The 16,761-nt window shown below is 45.4% G+C and overlaps 2 protein-coding genes across 2 annotated transcripts; one reads left to right on the top strand and one right to left on the bottom strand.

Moving 5' to 3' along the window:
• Positions 1-227: 227 nt before the first annotated feature.
• RWDD2A (RWD domain containing 2A) lies at positions 228-2,549 on the bottom strand (the record flags this gene model as incomplete). The annotated part of the gene is made up of 2 exons (XM_081997870.1): positions 228-905; positions 2,352-2,549. The coding sequence occupies 2 exons, from the start codon at positions 2,547-2,549 to the stop codon at positions 228-230; spliced, it is 876 nt and encodes a 291-aa protein (XP_081853996.1).
• A 2,714-nt stretch (positions 2,550-5,263) lies between these two features.
• PGM3 (phosphoglucomutase 3) lies at positions 5,264-15,712 on the top strand. The gene is made up of 11 exons (XM_081997634.1): positions 5,264-5,424; positions 5,936-6,003; positions 6,325-6,458; positions 6,578-6,773; positions 10,630-10,787; positions 11,793-11,876; positions 12,601-12,699; positions 13,027-13,143; positions 13,851-13,973; positions 14,778-14,951; positions 15,550-15,712. The coding sequence occupies exons 1-11, from the start codon at positions 5,279-5,281 to the stop codon at positions 15,634-15,636; spliced, it is 1,386 nt and encodes a 461-aa protein (XP_081853760.1). The 5' UTR covers positions 5,264-5,278; the 3' UTR covers positions 15,637-15,712.
• Positions 15,713-16,761: the final 1,049 nt, after the last annotated feature.

Below are 16,761 nucleotides of genomic sequence, written 5' to 3'. Positions count from 1 at the left end.
TTTGAGGCGTGGCTCATAGTGACAAATACCACTTACAGGGTCTCAGAAAATAAGTAAACACCTCTCAAAAATATGTGGCAATTCAAAACAGAAGCTAAGATAACTCCATGAACCATTCTTCTCGTATGTTAAACAGTTTCTGTTTTCACAGTAGCTCTAAGGCACAATATTTCAATGATAGCATCATCTCTTGCTGTCCAAAATTAGAACTCCTTACACAGCTTCTCTTATTTGTCTGAAAGTTTGCCTTTGATACCAAATAAAATCTGAAAAATATGTCCACTTTGATGTTGTTTCAGGAATTCTAGGAACTGGCCAAGATCCATGTGATAGTCGTTCCTCAGGCCATAATCACCATGTGCCTGAAACTGCAGGTCTTCAAAAGAACAAAAGAGACGGAGATGGTTGATGCTTCCCTCTGTTTCTATATTCTCCACATGCTTGCATGAAATATGCTTCCAGTTGGGATACCTAATAACATGCCAAAACTCTTCACAGTTTTCCCTGAGTCCCTCCACACAGATGACACCAGGTTTCCCTGTTAGGCAGAAGCCAGTCAGATTTAACTTCTTTGCACAGTCAAAAATCTTTTTCTTCAGTTCCTGCCTATATATGTGATGGCTGTAGATCCACATGCGATGCAATGTTTCTTTAACTACAACTTCTTTTGAAGCACTTTCAGAAGAGATCTTACTGTTTTCCAAGTAAGGCAGGCTGTTTTCTTTCACCCATTGCACAGCTTCATATATATGCAGTTCACCTGAATCTAAAGAGCTGATGTAAGAAGCGAGACCAGTGTTGAGCTGCAACTGTTGCTGTCTGTGCAGTGCATTCGATCTTGCAAAAAGCTGAGGAGGTACGTGAGGGTACATGTGAGGCAGCAGTACCTGCAGTTCCACTTTTCCCTTAAAAATGGCACACACATGCAAAAAGAAAATTAATTCTGCAGCTACTGAAAGACATGCTAGGTTCTTCTTCCCTGTCAAAAGCAGATTACGAGCAGACGTAATTAAGATTGCGACATCCTACAGCCCGGAATTACTTACTGAACATGAGCCAACAGTATGCCCAGGTGGCTGTCCTGGTTTCAGCCAGGATAGTTAAGGCCAACAGCATCCTGGCCTGTATCAGAAACAGTGTGGCCAGCAGGAGTAGGGAAGTGATTGTGCCCTTGGACTCAGCCCTGGTGAGGCTGCACCTCGAATACCGTGTTCAGTTTTGGGCCCCTCACTACAAGAAGGACATTGAGGTGCTTGAGCGTGTCCAGAGAAGGGCAACGAAGCTGGTGAAGGGTCTGGAGAACAAGTCTTATGAGGAATGGCTGAGGGAACTGGGGTTGTTTAGTTTGGAGAAGAGGAGGCTGAGGGGAGACCTTATTGCTCTCTACAACTACCTGAAAGGGGGTTGTGGCAATGTGGGTGTCGGTCTCTTGTCCCAAGTTACTAGCGATAGAACAAAAGGAAATGGCCTCAAGTTGCACCAGGGAAGGTTTGGACTGGATGTTGGGAAAAACTTCTCCACCTAAAGGGTGGTCAAGCATTGGAACAGGCTGCCCAGGGAAGTGGTGGAGTCACCATCTCTGGAGGTGTTCAAAAAACGTGTGGATGTGGCACTTCAGGACATGGTTTAGTAAGCTTGGTGGTGTTGGGTTGACAGTTGGACTGGATGATTTTCAATTGCCAGTCATTGCAGTATTTTATACTCAGACCTACACTAATGGCTATGTTCTCTATACAAGTATTTACTTTGCTTAGTTGTCATATGTAACCTTATCTTTAATTGGATAAACTATTGGAACTCCTTATACTCTTAAGTTTGGGGTTATGTATCACCGTTTATAGGTTGGTTTTGTTTTAGTGTTTGTGTGACTCTTCTTAATAGTATTCTGCCAGCCAGGATTATTTTTACATTAGTGTATTTTAAATACTGATCAATAAATGTTAGTACATGTGGCAAGGAGTGGAAGAGAGAAATAATAGCCGTTTTGCTAGAATGAAGTCCAACATATGTATTCCCATGAGGGGAGCGTTGCCTTTATAACACACAAGTCTTTGTAAACTAGTAAACTAACAACACTCATATAAGCAGAAGCCTAGCTAAGCTCTTGTGAATACCATGTGTGCCACTGATGTCAGTTGTTTATTCCTATCTGCAATTCTGTTAGACTTTCTTGTCTAAAGAAAGTCAAGATTCAAATAAATAATTAAAAACAAGAGTTGTTTTGTAACTCTTGACTTTGGAAACAGCAAACAGAAATTAGGGGGTTTTCTTCTCCCCCTTTTCTTCAGGGCAGAGTTTTTAAGAGTCTGCACTAGGAATAAGGAAAACACACATTAAGTGGAAGTTCTCACCTCTGCCTCCCCTACATCGATAGCGATTGAATATTCGAGCTGTGGGGGCAGAGCTCCATCAGCGTTTCTCAGGTAGTGCTGCACGCTGGGCACAGCATCCTCATGCAGATTTATTTCACCTTTTTTGGGAAACATTGAAAGGAGCATTTCCACTTCCTGCAGCTGGAGCTCCAGGCACCCTCGTACTGTGGCTGCCATTGCACTGCCCTCCACACACACCTGGAACGAGAGGCCTGGAGTCAAACCCCGGGGTTTAAGCAGAGCGAGGTGCTGCACCACGCCGTGCAACCAAACAAGCCGGCCTCCGCCGGGAAACCCCAGTATTTTTTTTTAAGGACAGAATTTGCATCACATACGGCTGAGCACAAAACGCTTAGAAGCTAGTCCCTCACAGGCGTGCTCCACAGCCAAGCTGAAGACGAGAAGGTGAATGCTGCACCGCGGCCGGGAAGCAGCAACAGCCAGCGCCGGGCCGCGCATGCGCGCCGGCAGCCTCACCTCGTCCGCACGGGCTTCAGCCGCCACCGGAGCGGAGGCGGTACGGCTCTTTGTGCCGCCCTCCCGGTAAGGGGCCATCGAGGCGAAGAAACGCCGCCGCCCTCAGCTCGGAGCGCGGCCGTTTAGCCGCCGGCACGCGAGCGGGCGGGCGCCGCGCATGCGCGCTCGGCGGGGCGGGATGGGGCCGCCCCTGGGGAAGAGGCGCAGCCCGGTGGCGGGCCGGCAGCGAGGGGCCTGGGTGTTTTTGCCAGCGGCGTGCCTCCCTTTCACCCCGTCGGGAGCTCGGGGCCACACGCCGTTCTCCGTTAGTCACCCGCTCCGTTTTAAATCCCCGCGGTCAAGGCCCTGAGGCGCGAGGGCGGGCGCGGGGTTTGCCTGCCCGAGCTCAGCCCCCTCACTGGACCCTCTCCCAAAACCCTCTCAACAGGGAAACCCAGCCCGCGGCTTCCGTTTAAATAAAACCACCGCGTTTACGTACGTGGGCAGAACGGGTTGGTGTCAGCGGGGTGGCAACTTGGAAGCCTGTGCGTGACGTCAGTGAGGTTGTGCAAGAGTTGCCGTCACTGAGCGCTTCATTGGTTACAGAGAAATCTGGGTTGCTCTTGAAAGCACTCTTTTCTGACGTTAACGCTGCATTTTTCTCAGGGGGCCAGCATGGCCTGGGAGCCCGGGCTTAGTCCCAGGCCCGGCCCCGGCCCTGGCCCTGACTGACGAGCGGGCGTGGGCCCGGCGCCACGTGGCGGCTGCGTGCCCGCCCACCACGCTACCATTGGGTAGGCGCGGCTTGGGGGCGTGGCCGCTCCGGTCTCCGGAAGGGGAGCGCGGCGGCGGCGGTGGCGGCAGCAGGTAGTCGGTGAGCGGTCACGGGTGGGAGCTCTTGTCCCTCGCGAGTGGGTCAGGGTGGCGGTGCTGAGTGGGCTCCGAGGCCCTCAGGCGTGCAAGGGTAGGCGGCTGTTGGAGCCGCTTGTGGTGGACGTGCGTCCAGCTGGCCCCCCGCGGCCCGAGGGCTGTCAGCGCCTCAGGTGCCTGGGGCCGGGTGGAAACCGTGGCGTTAGCGGGGCTGGCGCGGTGGGTCCGCATAGAGCACCTTAGCAGGGCCGCCATACGAGTAAAATATCCGGGTGACACCGCCTGGGGTTTCCCTGTGCCTGCAAGGGCTTCAAGAGGGAGGACAGGCTGCTTTTGAACTCGGAATTTAGTGTATGGAGTCGTGGCCGAGTGCACGGAGTGGCTCACGTTACAGTGAGCTATGGCCAGCCCATTGCAATAACTTTGTTAGGATCCCTGGATCCAGCCGATTGAGAATCGTGGCTCTCCTCGCCTAAATCACGACATCCTTTCATGATCTGGTGAAATCTGGTCGAGCGCTGTTTATCTAGTGCTCTACTGGGAATGTCAAGGCTCCTATGGATTGCTCTGGTAGTGGTCTCACGGAAGGATTTGATATGAACGGTTTAAGGTATCTGTGGGCTTCAATATTAAATAAAATGCAAAATGTGAAACTAATTATAATGACTTGACTTCTCTCACTTGCATCTGTGTTACTTCCTTCTCAAGAAATGGATTTTGAAGCACTTAAAAAATACTCAGCATTACATCCTAAACCTGCTGGACTTACTCTTCAGTATGGCACCGCTGGATTTCGCACCAAGGCCGAACAGCTTGATCATGTCATGTTCCGCATGGGCTTGCTGGCAGTTCTCAGGTCGAAAGCTGTGGTATCTACTATTGGCATCATGGTGACAGCATCTCACAATCCTGAAGTAAGAATAACCTTTTCTTTAAAAAGAAAATAGATGTGATCTGTCTGGTGGAATCAAAGCTCTTCATGGTACTGAGAGACTAGATCCTGAAGGCACTTGGACCTACTTAAAGCATGTGTTTAGCATGATCCCTGTAAATATGGCATCTGTCATATTTGAAGTTATTTTTCCCCGTACATAAGAGCATCATTTTCTATCATGTGGAAATGCTGTAATGAGGAAATTTGTAATGTTGGCAAGCTAGGAGTACCCTTGGGAAACGATGAACCTTTGAGCAAAATCTGCTAGTTTAAAAAATAGAGATGTGGCAATTACAGCCAGGCATTTAGACCTCTGCTGCTGTGGAGCATTCCAGGTTATTAGAATCTTCCCCTTATGTCATTATAATGTCAAATGAATTTCATACCAAAATTGTAAGGGGGGAAAAAGTCAGTTACTTACTATGCTGGTTACGTTACTTTTTTGGGCTTACTATAGGTTTAAATAAACAGCTAAGCTGTTGCTTCCCGGAAGTGCTCCACATTTAAAGCAGCAAAGTGATTGAACCATATGTTGGCTGTCTTCAAAGAGATTTTATTATGTTTTCCACTTTTAGACTTGACATCTTTTTTTCTGTTTTCCTCTAAGGAAGATAATGGTGTAAAGCTGGTTGATCCTCTTGGAGAAATGCTGCACCCTTCCTGGGAAGAGTATGCCACACAACTAGCAAATGCAGAGGAGCCAGAGTTACAGAAAATAATAACTGAGATCTGCCAAAAAGCAGCAGTGAACCAGCACAAAGATGCTTCAGTTTTTATTGGTAGAGACACCAGGTAGTTATGAAATGCTGTAGATGTATGCTGCTTTTATGGAAGTGCCAACGTTTTGTTCATGAGTGCTTTTGGATGCTTAGCCCTCTGCAGCCAGATGATGCTTTTTTTTATGCCTAGTCTGCTACCTCTTAAAGTAATGTATGATTATAGCAATAAACAGAAGTTTTCCAATGCTGTTCCTATATTAGCTTTCCTGATACTTATGAGAACTTCTATCACTGTTTCTGAACGGGATGCTTTATGGTGGGTTTTGTTGGGTTTTTTTTGTGGGTGCGATGTGATGTCCATGTGTGTTCAGCACTTTACCTGTCTTTGCAATTCTCTGGGGTGATGGCTTTCAAACTTTTTTATTGGAAGGCCCCTACAACAGAAAAAGGTATGGCTTTCTTCATATTGAATCTAAGTCTACTAGCAGGAAGCTTGTAGAGTCTTCTTCCACATGTGCTTTCTTCCCAAGTTCATACATAGATGTCTTCAGCAGAGGTTATCAATTGTGTTTGTTGTTTTCCAGGCCAAGCAGTGAGAAACTTTCACAGTCAGTAATAGATGGTATCTCCGTTCTAGGTGGTCAGTACCATGGTATGTTGTGCTTTTGCAATTCTAGTCTGATTTCAAGTTTTTACATAAATGTGACTCTGTTATGTAGACCTAAAGCAGTAGGCCAGACACCATTTCCCTTTTTGCTTGTAATGATCTTCTTTCGGGATAATTGTATCGCTTTAATGCAAGGGGGGAGCGTGTGTCTGTGTGATCTTCTCATAACAGAACCTGAAAAAATTAATATGGTTTCCTGCACTGCATTTGTCTGTTTATTGTAGAATATCAAGTAATATACAACTTTGAAGGAGGAATTAAATTAGTATTCTATTTCTGAATGTTGTGCCTTTTATTTTATGCCAGATTATGGTCTGGTGACAACACCACAGCTACATTACATGGTCTGCTGTCAAAACACTCAAGGGCACTATGGGAAAGCAACGCTGGAAGGTTATTATGAAAAACTATCCAAAGCTTTTACGGAACTGATAAAACAGGTGAACACTGGTCATTGTTTGTTAGCCTGTTTGGGTCTGAAGTTTCGAATTCAGCACGCCTGTAGGTGTGGCTTTGCTAGCGTATGAGTTCACTTTTCCCATTCTTCCCGTGTGCTAAGTCTCCCAGCTCTGGAGAAAGTCAGAGGCACCTGAAGATTGACTGTGCCAATGGAATAGGAGCCCTGAAACTATCAGAAATGGAGCCCTACTTTCCAAAGGAGGTGCAAATTCACCTATATAATGATGGAACCAAGGAGAAACTCAATCACTTATGTGGTGCAGATTTTGTAAAAGTTCACCAGAAACCACCTAGAGGTACGTAGTCAGTAATTTTATATCCTTTTACTTCCTCTCCAGATGTGAAAGCGCAGGGTGCAGCAATGGGGTATCATCTTCAGATAAGCTGAGCTCCCTGTTTCTTACTAGGTGACTGCATGAAGAGTTCTGCTTGTGCAATGGAAAGAGAGAATCATATGTCTGGGGTTGGCACATCCCTAGTTTGTGTTAGTCTAAATTGTTTGGAGGAGTATGGTATATCTCTGACAGGCTGAAATACGTTTGACAATCTGGTCTGAATGTTAAGCTGGTGGAGTCCAAAGATCAGTCAGGACTGGCTTAATGTTGTTTACTTTACTTCCCTTTGTGTTTTCAAGAAACATTTACATTGTGGGCTGAGGTTGCAGACACTTTTCTGCATTCCTGAGGAAAAGCTGGGATAATTAAAAGCTTGGTGGCAGCAGATTGACTGATTGACATAAACCAATGAGGAAATGATTTGATGCAGTTTCCTGCAGAGTGCATAAAAAAAAAAAAATCCCTGAAATGGAGGAGCAGGCTAGTTTGGATATTAGATTATTTAAGGCTAAACTGGCCTCTCCATTTGACAACGGCACCCTTACTGCAACTGCTAGCCAAATCTGAACACCAAGGTACGGTGTCATTTCCCCCTTGCCACGCGTCTTGTGTGTTGGAGAAATGCAGAAAGGGGTGCAGCACAGTGGCAGTGTGTCATGTCTGGATCCCAGCTTTAACTGAGACTGAGGGGAGACTCCTTGGTCATTTCCATGCAGGGATGTGCTCTGAAAAGACAATGTGGTTTCATAGTCAGTTGCTGAAATGAATGATCTGTTTTCTCTGAAGTGTTAAGCAGTAACAGCTTCCTCTTTAAAGTCAAAGGGAGTCTCAATCTGTTAAATGTTGCAACTACCATTACCTCATGCTTTAGCATGGCAGTGGGACGTATTGTCCTGTATCACTGTAGACATGCAGGAGAAGAAATCGGTGAGTTTTGGGGTATAGTTTCCTGTGCTCTGAAGGACAAGGTGTCAGCAATGTGGGCCAGTTTTCCTTTCTGCTTGTGTACTAAAATGTGTTTTTCCAAGAAGGGGTTACAGGATGCAGCTCCAAAGTGTCCTTTGGACCTTCCTGCTGAGTTCCTGACAGACTCTGAAATCAGCCTAGGGAATGACCCGCTGCAGAATTTCTGAGAAGTGGGCTCTGAAGTTAATGTGAGGAAGGATCTTGGCCAGCATCTTAGAGAAAAGCAAGATGTAGAATCATAAAATCATCAGATATTTTGGGTTGGAAGGGACCTTTAAAGTTCATCCAGTCCAACCCCCCTGCAATGAGCAGGGACATCTTTAAGTAGATCAGGTTGCTCAGTTCCCCGTCCAACCTGACCTTGAATGTTTCCAGGGATGGGGCATCTACTACCTCTTTGGGCAACATATGCCAGTGTTTCACCATCCTTATTGTGAAAAATTTCTTCTTTATACCTTGTCTAAATCTACCCTTTTTTAGTTTAAAACCATTACCCCTTGTCTTACTACAACAAGTCTTTCTAAAAAGTTTGTCCCCATCTTTCTTAGAAGCCCCCTTGAAGTACTGGAAGGCTGCAATAAGGTCTCCCTGGAGCCTGCTCTTCTCCAGGCTCAACAACCCCAACTCTCAGCCTTTCTTCATAGCGGAGGTGTTCCATCCCTCTGAACATTTTTGTGGCTTCCTCTGGACCTGCTGAGGACTCCAGAGCTGGATGCAGGATTCCAGGTGGGGTCTCACCAGAGCAGAGTAGAGGAGCAGAATCACCTCCCTCGACCTGCTGGCCACGCTGCTTTGGATGCAGCCCTGGATACAGCTGGCCTTGTGGGCTGCGAACACACATTGCCAGCTCATGTCCAGCTTTTCATCCACCAATACCCCCAAGTCCTTCTGGGCAGGTCTGCTCTCAATCCCTTCATCCTCCAGCCTGTATTGATACTGGGGGTTGCCCCAACCCAGGTGCAGGACCCTGCACTTGGCCTTGTTGAACCTCATGAGATTCACACAGGCCCATTCCTTGAGCTTGTCCAGGTCCCTCTGGATGCATCCCGTCCGTCAGGTGTGTCAACCTCACCACTCAGCTTGGTATTGTTTGTGAACTTGCTGAGGGTGCACATGATCCCCCTGTCTGTGTCATTGATGAAGATATTAAGGAGTTCTCATACCAATACAGACCCCTGAGGGACACCGCTCATCACCGATCTCCATCTGGACATTGAGACGTTGACCACTATGCTCTGGATGTGACCATCCAAGCAGTTCCTCATCCACACAACAGTCCACCCATCAAATCCATATCTGTCCAAATTAGAGCGAAGGGTGTTGTGGGGGACCATGTCAAGGGCCTTACAGAAGTCCAGATAGATGACATCCATTGCTCTTCCCTTGTCCACTGATGTGGTCACTCCGTGATAGAAGGCCACTAGGTTGGTCATGCAGGACTTGCCCTTGCTGAAGCCATGCTGGCTGCCTCAAATCTCCTCCCTGCCCTCCATGTGCCTTAGCATAGCTTCTAGGAGGATCTGTTCCATGGTCTTCCCAGGCACAGAGGTGAGATGCTTTAATGTACCTTAATAAAAAAGCAGTTCATTTTTGTGTGGCATTGCTGTGTCAGGTGGTGACTGCTTCCTAGCTATTCCTCTACTGGCATTAAGCCCGGAAAGTTTTTGAGGCAGGTAATCCTTATACATTGTATGCATTGTTGTATAAATTGAATATCAAGCAAACTAAACGTGAGGTATTTTACAGCCAGCAATTTTATTTTACAGTAAAATCCTGTATGGTTTTTGTACAGCTCTGAGAAATTTTGGTGATGGTTGCTTTGGAGTGGGGTGGTTTTTTCAATGGTAGGATTTATGTGCCACCTCCTGTTGTAATTGCACTTCAGTCAGGGCTTTGCCGGTACGGGGTGCACGCCTGTCTTGCATTAGGAAAGTGTGTCTGCTGTGTGAAAGGGAGCAAAGGGGAGGTGCAGGTCTGTCAAGTGGGAATGGAATAAAATTAAACAGTCCTGAAATACTTCCTGAAGAAAAGCATTTTTAATGCAAGGGAAAAATGGTTAATCCTCAGGTGTCTTGGAGGGTGAAGTATGCAGCAGTGTTATAGCAAGAGCGCGCAGTGGACCTGCCACATGCCAGGAAATGCAGTTGACATGGCCCTGGAGCCTTCCTCTGCCCGAGTGTGGTTTGCCTCCACGCCCAGGGGTGCGCGGCGTGCCGCCGCCCCGCTCCGAGGAGCGGTACGGGAGGGCTGGGCGAGTGCCCCGCGTCCAACTGAGGTCAGCCAGCTGCCGCTCCCCGCTTCAGGCTCCTGCCCGGCTGTCGGGCAGGCCCCGGCCATTGCTCTGCAAATGCGGGCTCACTCCCCTGCGCGGCGGGGGAAGGCAATTCGCCTCGGTTCGCGGGTGATGTGTGTGACTTGGTGTGCTTTGGGGTGACTAGGTGCATGAGAGAAGGGGTGGGTGTTTGGCTGCTGCAAGGTTTTTAGCCTTGTACCATAACTGACATTTGGGGCGTGTTTCCAAAACGGAGAGATGTAACTACACACGGTAGTTCTGGGACTGATTTTCATACACATCTGGGTGGGGAGGAGGTGTAGCATAATACAGGTGTTTAGAGAACCTGCATTTTTGATATTAGTATTTATATTTTCGATCTGTATATGCACTTTTCAGTTGCCATTCAATACAGCTTCCCTGTTGCAAGTCTCTTAGGAAAAGCGATGTCTGTTTCAGAGTGTTGTGTGTATGTCTGCACAGAGCTAATTTCTGCATGAGAGCCACACTGGGACTAATTTATATGTTTTTTTATCTTTTTCTATCTGTAACTGGTATTTGTAACTCTGTGTGCACTAGGGCTCGACATGAAGCCCAATGAGAGATGCTGCTCATTTGATGGCGATGCAGATAGAATTGTTTATTACTATAAGGACGCAACTGGCCATTTTCACCTAATCGATGGAGATAAAATAGCAGCCTTAATTAGTATATTCCTTAAAGAACTTCTTGCCAAGGTAACTCTAATGTATGAAATGAATGCTGACACTTTAATTTGTGAAGTGTAAAATAGTCTAAAGAAGCTGTATTAGTTTGTACGTATGCAGTCTCTCTACACCTACCTAAGGTGAATCTAGTTTAAAAAGAGATCGGTCCTGTACCTCATTGGTATGGCCAAAATGTTGTTTTTACACGGGTATGACTTCCACACTCCAAATAAAAATCTGACCACTGATATTTTAACCTGGAAGCTTTTCTTAGTGGGCGAGAACTTTTCCAGTTTCAATGTACCAATTATTGATATTCCATTCTCTTTGTTTTGATGTCTTTCACTAATTTTTCATTAATTTTGAGTTCAGTCTTTCCCTCAGCATTTCTGTGAAGCTTTAGGAAGGTTGGGCATTCCATTTGCATGAATGGTGATTGTGGCAGTCAAGGGGTTTGTATGTCATCGTTCCAAAACCAGTCTGCCGCATAGCAACCTCTCCCCACAGGGGACAGAGATAAAAGCTTTTCTTTTTCAGAAGTCCTCTTAGACTTGTTGTCTATGATACTAAACCTAGACAAGGTATCCTGGTTTTGTTTTCTTAGAGACCAGCTCATTGCTTACACTGTGGCAGAGAAGCTGGCCAGTGAGGAGAACTTGGGCTTGCCACCAGCCTTTGCTTGCTTTGTCACTGGAAGCTTTGACTTTACTGCTTGTGTATATGGCCTCATGCACTGTCATGTGTCTGGCCTGTGCACTGAGCTTGCTGAAGCTGAAAAAGGTGTTTGGAAAGCCTAAGCCTGGAGAGCTGCTTCAAGCCAGCCACAAAAAACGTGATATACAAAGACCTGAACAGAATTCCTGTTGTCTTAAACCTATAGAAGTTCTCTGTGAGCTGGTGACTTCCTCTGATGCCCAGAAGTTTTAAGTGTCTGTAAGAGACTGTTTAATAACTCTGATTATCCTTTCGTTTGCCTTACTTGTCTGGCTATGTGCCTATTGGACAGTAAAGCACGTTGCTTCTTGGTTTGCTCAGGTGGGACAGACCCTAGTGATGGCGGTGGTACAAACAGCGTATGCCAACGGGAGTTCGACGCGCTACCTTGAGGAAACACTGAAGGTAGCCCCTATTTTTTTCCTGGTAGTTTTCTGCAAGTGTTATTTACTGCAAATGTGTTTACTTTTACAATAAATGCTACTGTAATATGATTGCTAGGAAAATTTAAACTAGGCTAAAATAAATGACTTTCAAACCTGCAGTAGTGACTAAATTCTTGGTGGTAAAGGAGATGCAAGAGAGCAAAGCTGAAAAAGTTCTAGTCAGCTTTTACTAGTTTAAGAAAAAAGTTTGGCAAGAGCTAAACAAAATCCCTTGTTACTTCTGGAACAAGTTGAGGACTTTATGGCTTTGCAACTAAGTGAGTTGGCAAAGGCTCCTTGATACTTTGACAGTGGTGGTTTCATTTTCTGCAACAGGCTAGATGTTGTTTGCTACGGGTATTGACCTAAGGTAATATTTCAGTTTGGATAGAAATCTGATATGCTCCCTGAAACCATAAAATGAATTGGGGTTTTTTTTTGTTTGTTTTTTTGGTTATTGTTGTTGTTTATTTATTTATTTAAAACCAGCCTTTATTTCCACTTGAATAAATGAAATCTTCTTTTTAATTGGTTCTGCAGAAATAATTTTAGCTCTGGGGAGTCAGTAGCTGTGAAACACGGGTTAGTTTGTAAACAGTCTGCCTGGGTTGGTGCTTGGTTCCTGGCACTTCACCTGCTGTTCCCGTCTGCTGAGGAGAGCCTATAAACACTGTTTACATTCCCTGCATCTCCTTGGGCTGCAGGTACCTGTGCACTGTGTCAAAACGGGAGTGAAACACTTGCATCACAAAGCCCAGGAGTTTGACGTTGGTGTTTATTTTGAGGCAAATGGACATGGTACAGTAAGTATGAGCATGTAATGCATAAGATCAGCCAAGATGTACAAAATTTTAGTTGGATTAGCTGGAGAAGGAGGTCTTTTCGCTCTCTGCTTACTTTTATAAACAAGACTTTTCTCTCCTTGTTTGAGAACAGACTTGTTTCCCATTTCTGTCTTTATCATAGCATTGCCACCAATTCCTCTTTGTTTTATGTGGGTGTGGCAATTCATGGTAGCAAACATTAATGATGGTTATTTGGGCTTAGGTAAAAGTTTTTTCCTCATTGCCACATGTATCCTAGGTCACGATGTGGGCTGATCTTGACAAGCTCTCATCTCTTTATTCTAGGTATTATTTAGTAAAGCTGCTGAAACTAAAATAAGACAAGTGGCAAACGAGGAGAAAGATAATGAAAAAAGAGAAGCAGCGAAGGTCCTTGAAAACATGATGGACCTGATTAATCAGGTAAACACTGAGAGAAAAATCACTGGGGTGACAGTCACGGGCTAACCCTGTTTGTGAGTACCTGCCGGGCTACTGCCAGGGCCTGCTGGAGCCGGACGCAGGGTGCCATGATAGAAGGGGCCAAGAAGAAAAGAGCAGGAACAGTCATATTTTGAAAGGTGTAATACTTCCTCAGGAGTGGATGCAGAATGCTTTTATCTGGGGCAGTCGTCTGGCTTCAGGCCCCGAAGAGGGCGTGGGATAGCACGGGAACCTAGTGAGAGGATGTGACTTGTTCATGATTCAATAGCGAGTAATCTTTCATCTCGTAAGTTTTTCACCAATTTATGCAGTGCAGGAGGACGGGGGTGCTCCGGTGCCCATGTCCACACGGCCCTGGGACTTCCTGCCTTAGCACAGTCATTATTCATCTGGGGCAGTGCCAAATCACAATTCACAGGCCAGCTTCAAGCACCCTGACCCCAGAACAGAGGTGATGTGCCAGTCCCCCTTAGGAGAGGCGAGGCCTAGCATTTGCCCTTGGCAGAGCTGTTTTCCGTACCGGTAAGGAGGAAACAAACAAACAAACAAACAACTCTGCTACCCAGACTGAGGCAAGTCAGCCTGGCTGCCTTTTCACCCTCTTCAGCTGGAAGCTTACTGAGCAAATCACGCCTTTGTTTCTTCACTGTTGACTGCCCCAGTGTTTGTTGCTTTCCTGTTAACAGACAGTTGGTGATGCTGTCTCTGACATGTTGGTTATTGAAGCAATCCTGGCTCTGAAAGGTCTGACTGTGCAACAGTGGGACACCATCTACACTGACCTTCCAAATCGGCTGCTCAGGGTTCAGGTGAGTGACACACCACCCTGGCTCAGGTTACTGCAGTCTCTTGGCGCCCTGCTGTGAGCAGCTTTTGCCTGCATATATCTAGGTAAGTTCTATTTTAAAGCTGAAACAGCCCATTAAAGGGCAGAAGTAGGCCAAACAAGCCCTGAAACAATCCAGAGGAGGGACTGGGATTTCACTTGGACTAAAATAAAAATGTGACTTATACAAATTATGAAATAATAGCCAGCTACATTAAATGGAAAAAACTGATCAAAACTGTTTAACTTAGAATTTCTTTCTTGACTTTCAAAATCAGAAAAAAAACTATTTTTCTGAGGCCCCTGCCTGCTGGGCAACTGGATTTTTCTTGCTGTGCCACTTTGTATAACTTGAATATTCAAGCTCTTTCTTCTTTATCTTCTCTGATATTCAAAGAGCTTGAGCAGAACAGGCTCCCACATGGTACATTTCTGCTGGACACAGTAAGGGAGCTCTGGGCTGTAAATGAACCAGAGGAGTTTAAGCTTTCTGGTTACCGGCAGAAGCTGTGGCTTCCATTCGGAGGCTGACAAGGAGGCACGTTCAGAACTGACCTTTTCCAAACCAAGCAGCCGAGACCTATCAGGACTTGGTTCATACATGCTGAGCAGGGGTCCCAGAGATGCCAAAGTGTATGAGTTAAGCAGGGAACTCCCAAATCGGGCTTTTCTTCAGGCAGCACAACATGTCAAAACCTGAAGTTCTGTCTTACCCATGACCGTTTTCGTGCTGCTGTCACCATACAGCTCCAGCACACAACTAAATTGGCTGTTTCTGATGCTGCAGGTTGCAGATAGGCGAGTTATTGACACAACAGATGCAGAAAGGCGTGCGCTTACACCACCGGGATTGCAGGAGAAAATTGATGTGCTTGTAAAGAAGTACAAATTGTCACGAGCGTTTGTCCGTCCATCAGGAACAGAAGACGTAGTTAGAATATACGCTGAAGCAGACACACAGGTCAGAGCTTAAACTGGTATATGAAGTGGATTTGTTTATGTATGTTAAACAGTCTCCTGCTTAGCACTGGGTGATGGAGAAGTATGTTTACATACTCATCCTTTCATCACACTTCACAGGTGTTAAACTTGGAAAAAACAACTTGGTGATCACAAAGAATCTCTTTGGATTTTCTTTTACTTATAAAAATGATGTTTAATGTTCTTAATGTTTATCTTTAAAACTTAATGTTTATAAAGGCAGATTTGAGGCTAGATGATTTTGAAAAGAAAAATCAGCCTCCTGAGAACTTGGGGTTAAGAAAGTTACTAAAGCAGCCTGTAACTGCATCATTTCATAAGAGATAAATAAAAAACAAAAAAACCAAACTTTAGCTGCTGCTAAGAATTAGTCTACATGTGAACTTCAAGTTGACAGCAAAAGCGGTGCTCCTGCCCGCTTCATCCTGCCAGCACAACCGCAGTGGCAGAAGGTAGCTCAGGATGACAGAGCGTTCTAGGGAATGCAGCAGTTGCAGGAGAACGCTTGCCTTGACATCACATATTTGCTATAACCTCCTCATGTTGACACCGTAACTAACTTTTAAAACATTCCACAGGAGAATGCAGATGCCCTCGCCCATGAAGTAAGCCTGGCTGTTTACCACCTCGCTGGTGGAAAAGGAGCACCACCCCAGCCTGTATAAGGAATGATACAACTGCGGTTAAAGTTCATAACTTACTTCTTACTATTACTTTCTCTACCATTTGCTAGTGTGGACATACCCCAACCCTTCCTGAGAGTAGCAAGGATTCATCCAAATGGAGCATAATATTATTCTTATTCTTTATCTCTGTTAGCACCTTCTTAATGAGATGCTCTTCTGCTGAATGCTTCCACCCCCAAGTTTCTCTAAAACTTCTGAAGCTGAAGTGGCTTAGAGGTGACTCACTTCTTGAGAGTCTGTGGCCTGGTCATGCCTGGAAGGAATTCTGCCCCCCACCCAGCTTATTTCATAAGTTATTGTCATGTGCCTGACATACAACTCCTACACCCCTAGTGTACCCACAGTAGCGGGTCTTTGACTTGAGCTCGGTTGTGACCGTGGTGACAGTAGCTGCAGCGCAGCACACTGCTGTGCAAACACCCTCCCTGCCTTCCCGCAGCAACCAAATCCTGTTCTGGAACTGGTCTTGAGATTCAGTTCACCTCAGTTCAAGGGAAAGAAGCATTTGCAAAGAATGTGTTATTGCAAGAATATCTTCATTAGATACTTTCATGAAATCAAAGTATTGCTTAGAAAGCAATCTGCAGTGGTAGTATTTATAATCACTTTTAAGAGGGAAGGGACAGCAGCAAATTTGTCTTCTGTGGCCCTTACTGCAGCAGCCACAAGTATCCCTCATCCACATATTTCAGTTCAGGGTATCTACCTCTGACAAATGTATTTTTCATTGTAGTCCTGTATCAACTGCTGGCATAACAGCATTTTCCAGGTTGCTAAATAAACACAAGTTCCATGGGATAAAAAAAGACGACAAAAATAAACTGGAAACAAATTGAAAAAATGTGCACCTTGTATTTTTTAGGGTTCTTTTTAAAGACAGAACTCAAGACAACAAAACATGTACTGTAAATATTAGGCACCATAATCAATATGAGCCACCAATATTTAAACTTGATTCAGGCCACATCCAGAACTTCTCTCTTATTTACAAATATTTAACTTAAATACAACATTAAGTATTTCATTACATACAAAGTAAGAAAAGAATACTATACAACTGGGAAAGATACAGTATCTCATTGGAGTAGTTACACTACGTATAAG

Source organism: Phaethon aethereus (assembly GCF_964289735.1).
Source record: "Phaethon aethereus genome assembly, chromosome: 3".
NCBI classification, from domain to species: Eukaryota; Metazoa; Chordata; class Aves; order Phaethontiformes; family Phaethontidae; genus Phaethon; species Phaethon aethereus.
This window is presented reverse-complemented; position numbering and strand designations above follow the sequence as displayed.

Excerpts from the sequence above, each read along its gene's own strand:
- PGM3 (XM_081997634.1), top strand. The coding sequence starts at position 5,279 with ATGCTGCACCCTTCCTGGGAAGAGTATGCCACACAACTAGCAAATGCA. Across the intron at positions 5,425-5,935 it reads TTTATTGGTAGAGACACCAG|GCCAAGCAGTGAGAAACTTT; the intron begins GTAGTTATGAAA and ends GTTGTTTTCCAG. Across the intron at positions 12,700-13,026 it reads AGGCAAATGGACATGGTACA|GTATTATTTAGTAAAGCTGC; the intron begins GTAAGTATGAGC and ends TCTTTATTCTAG.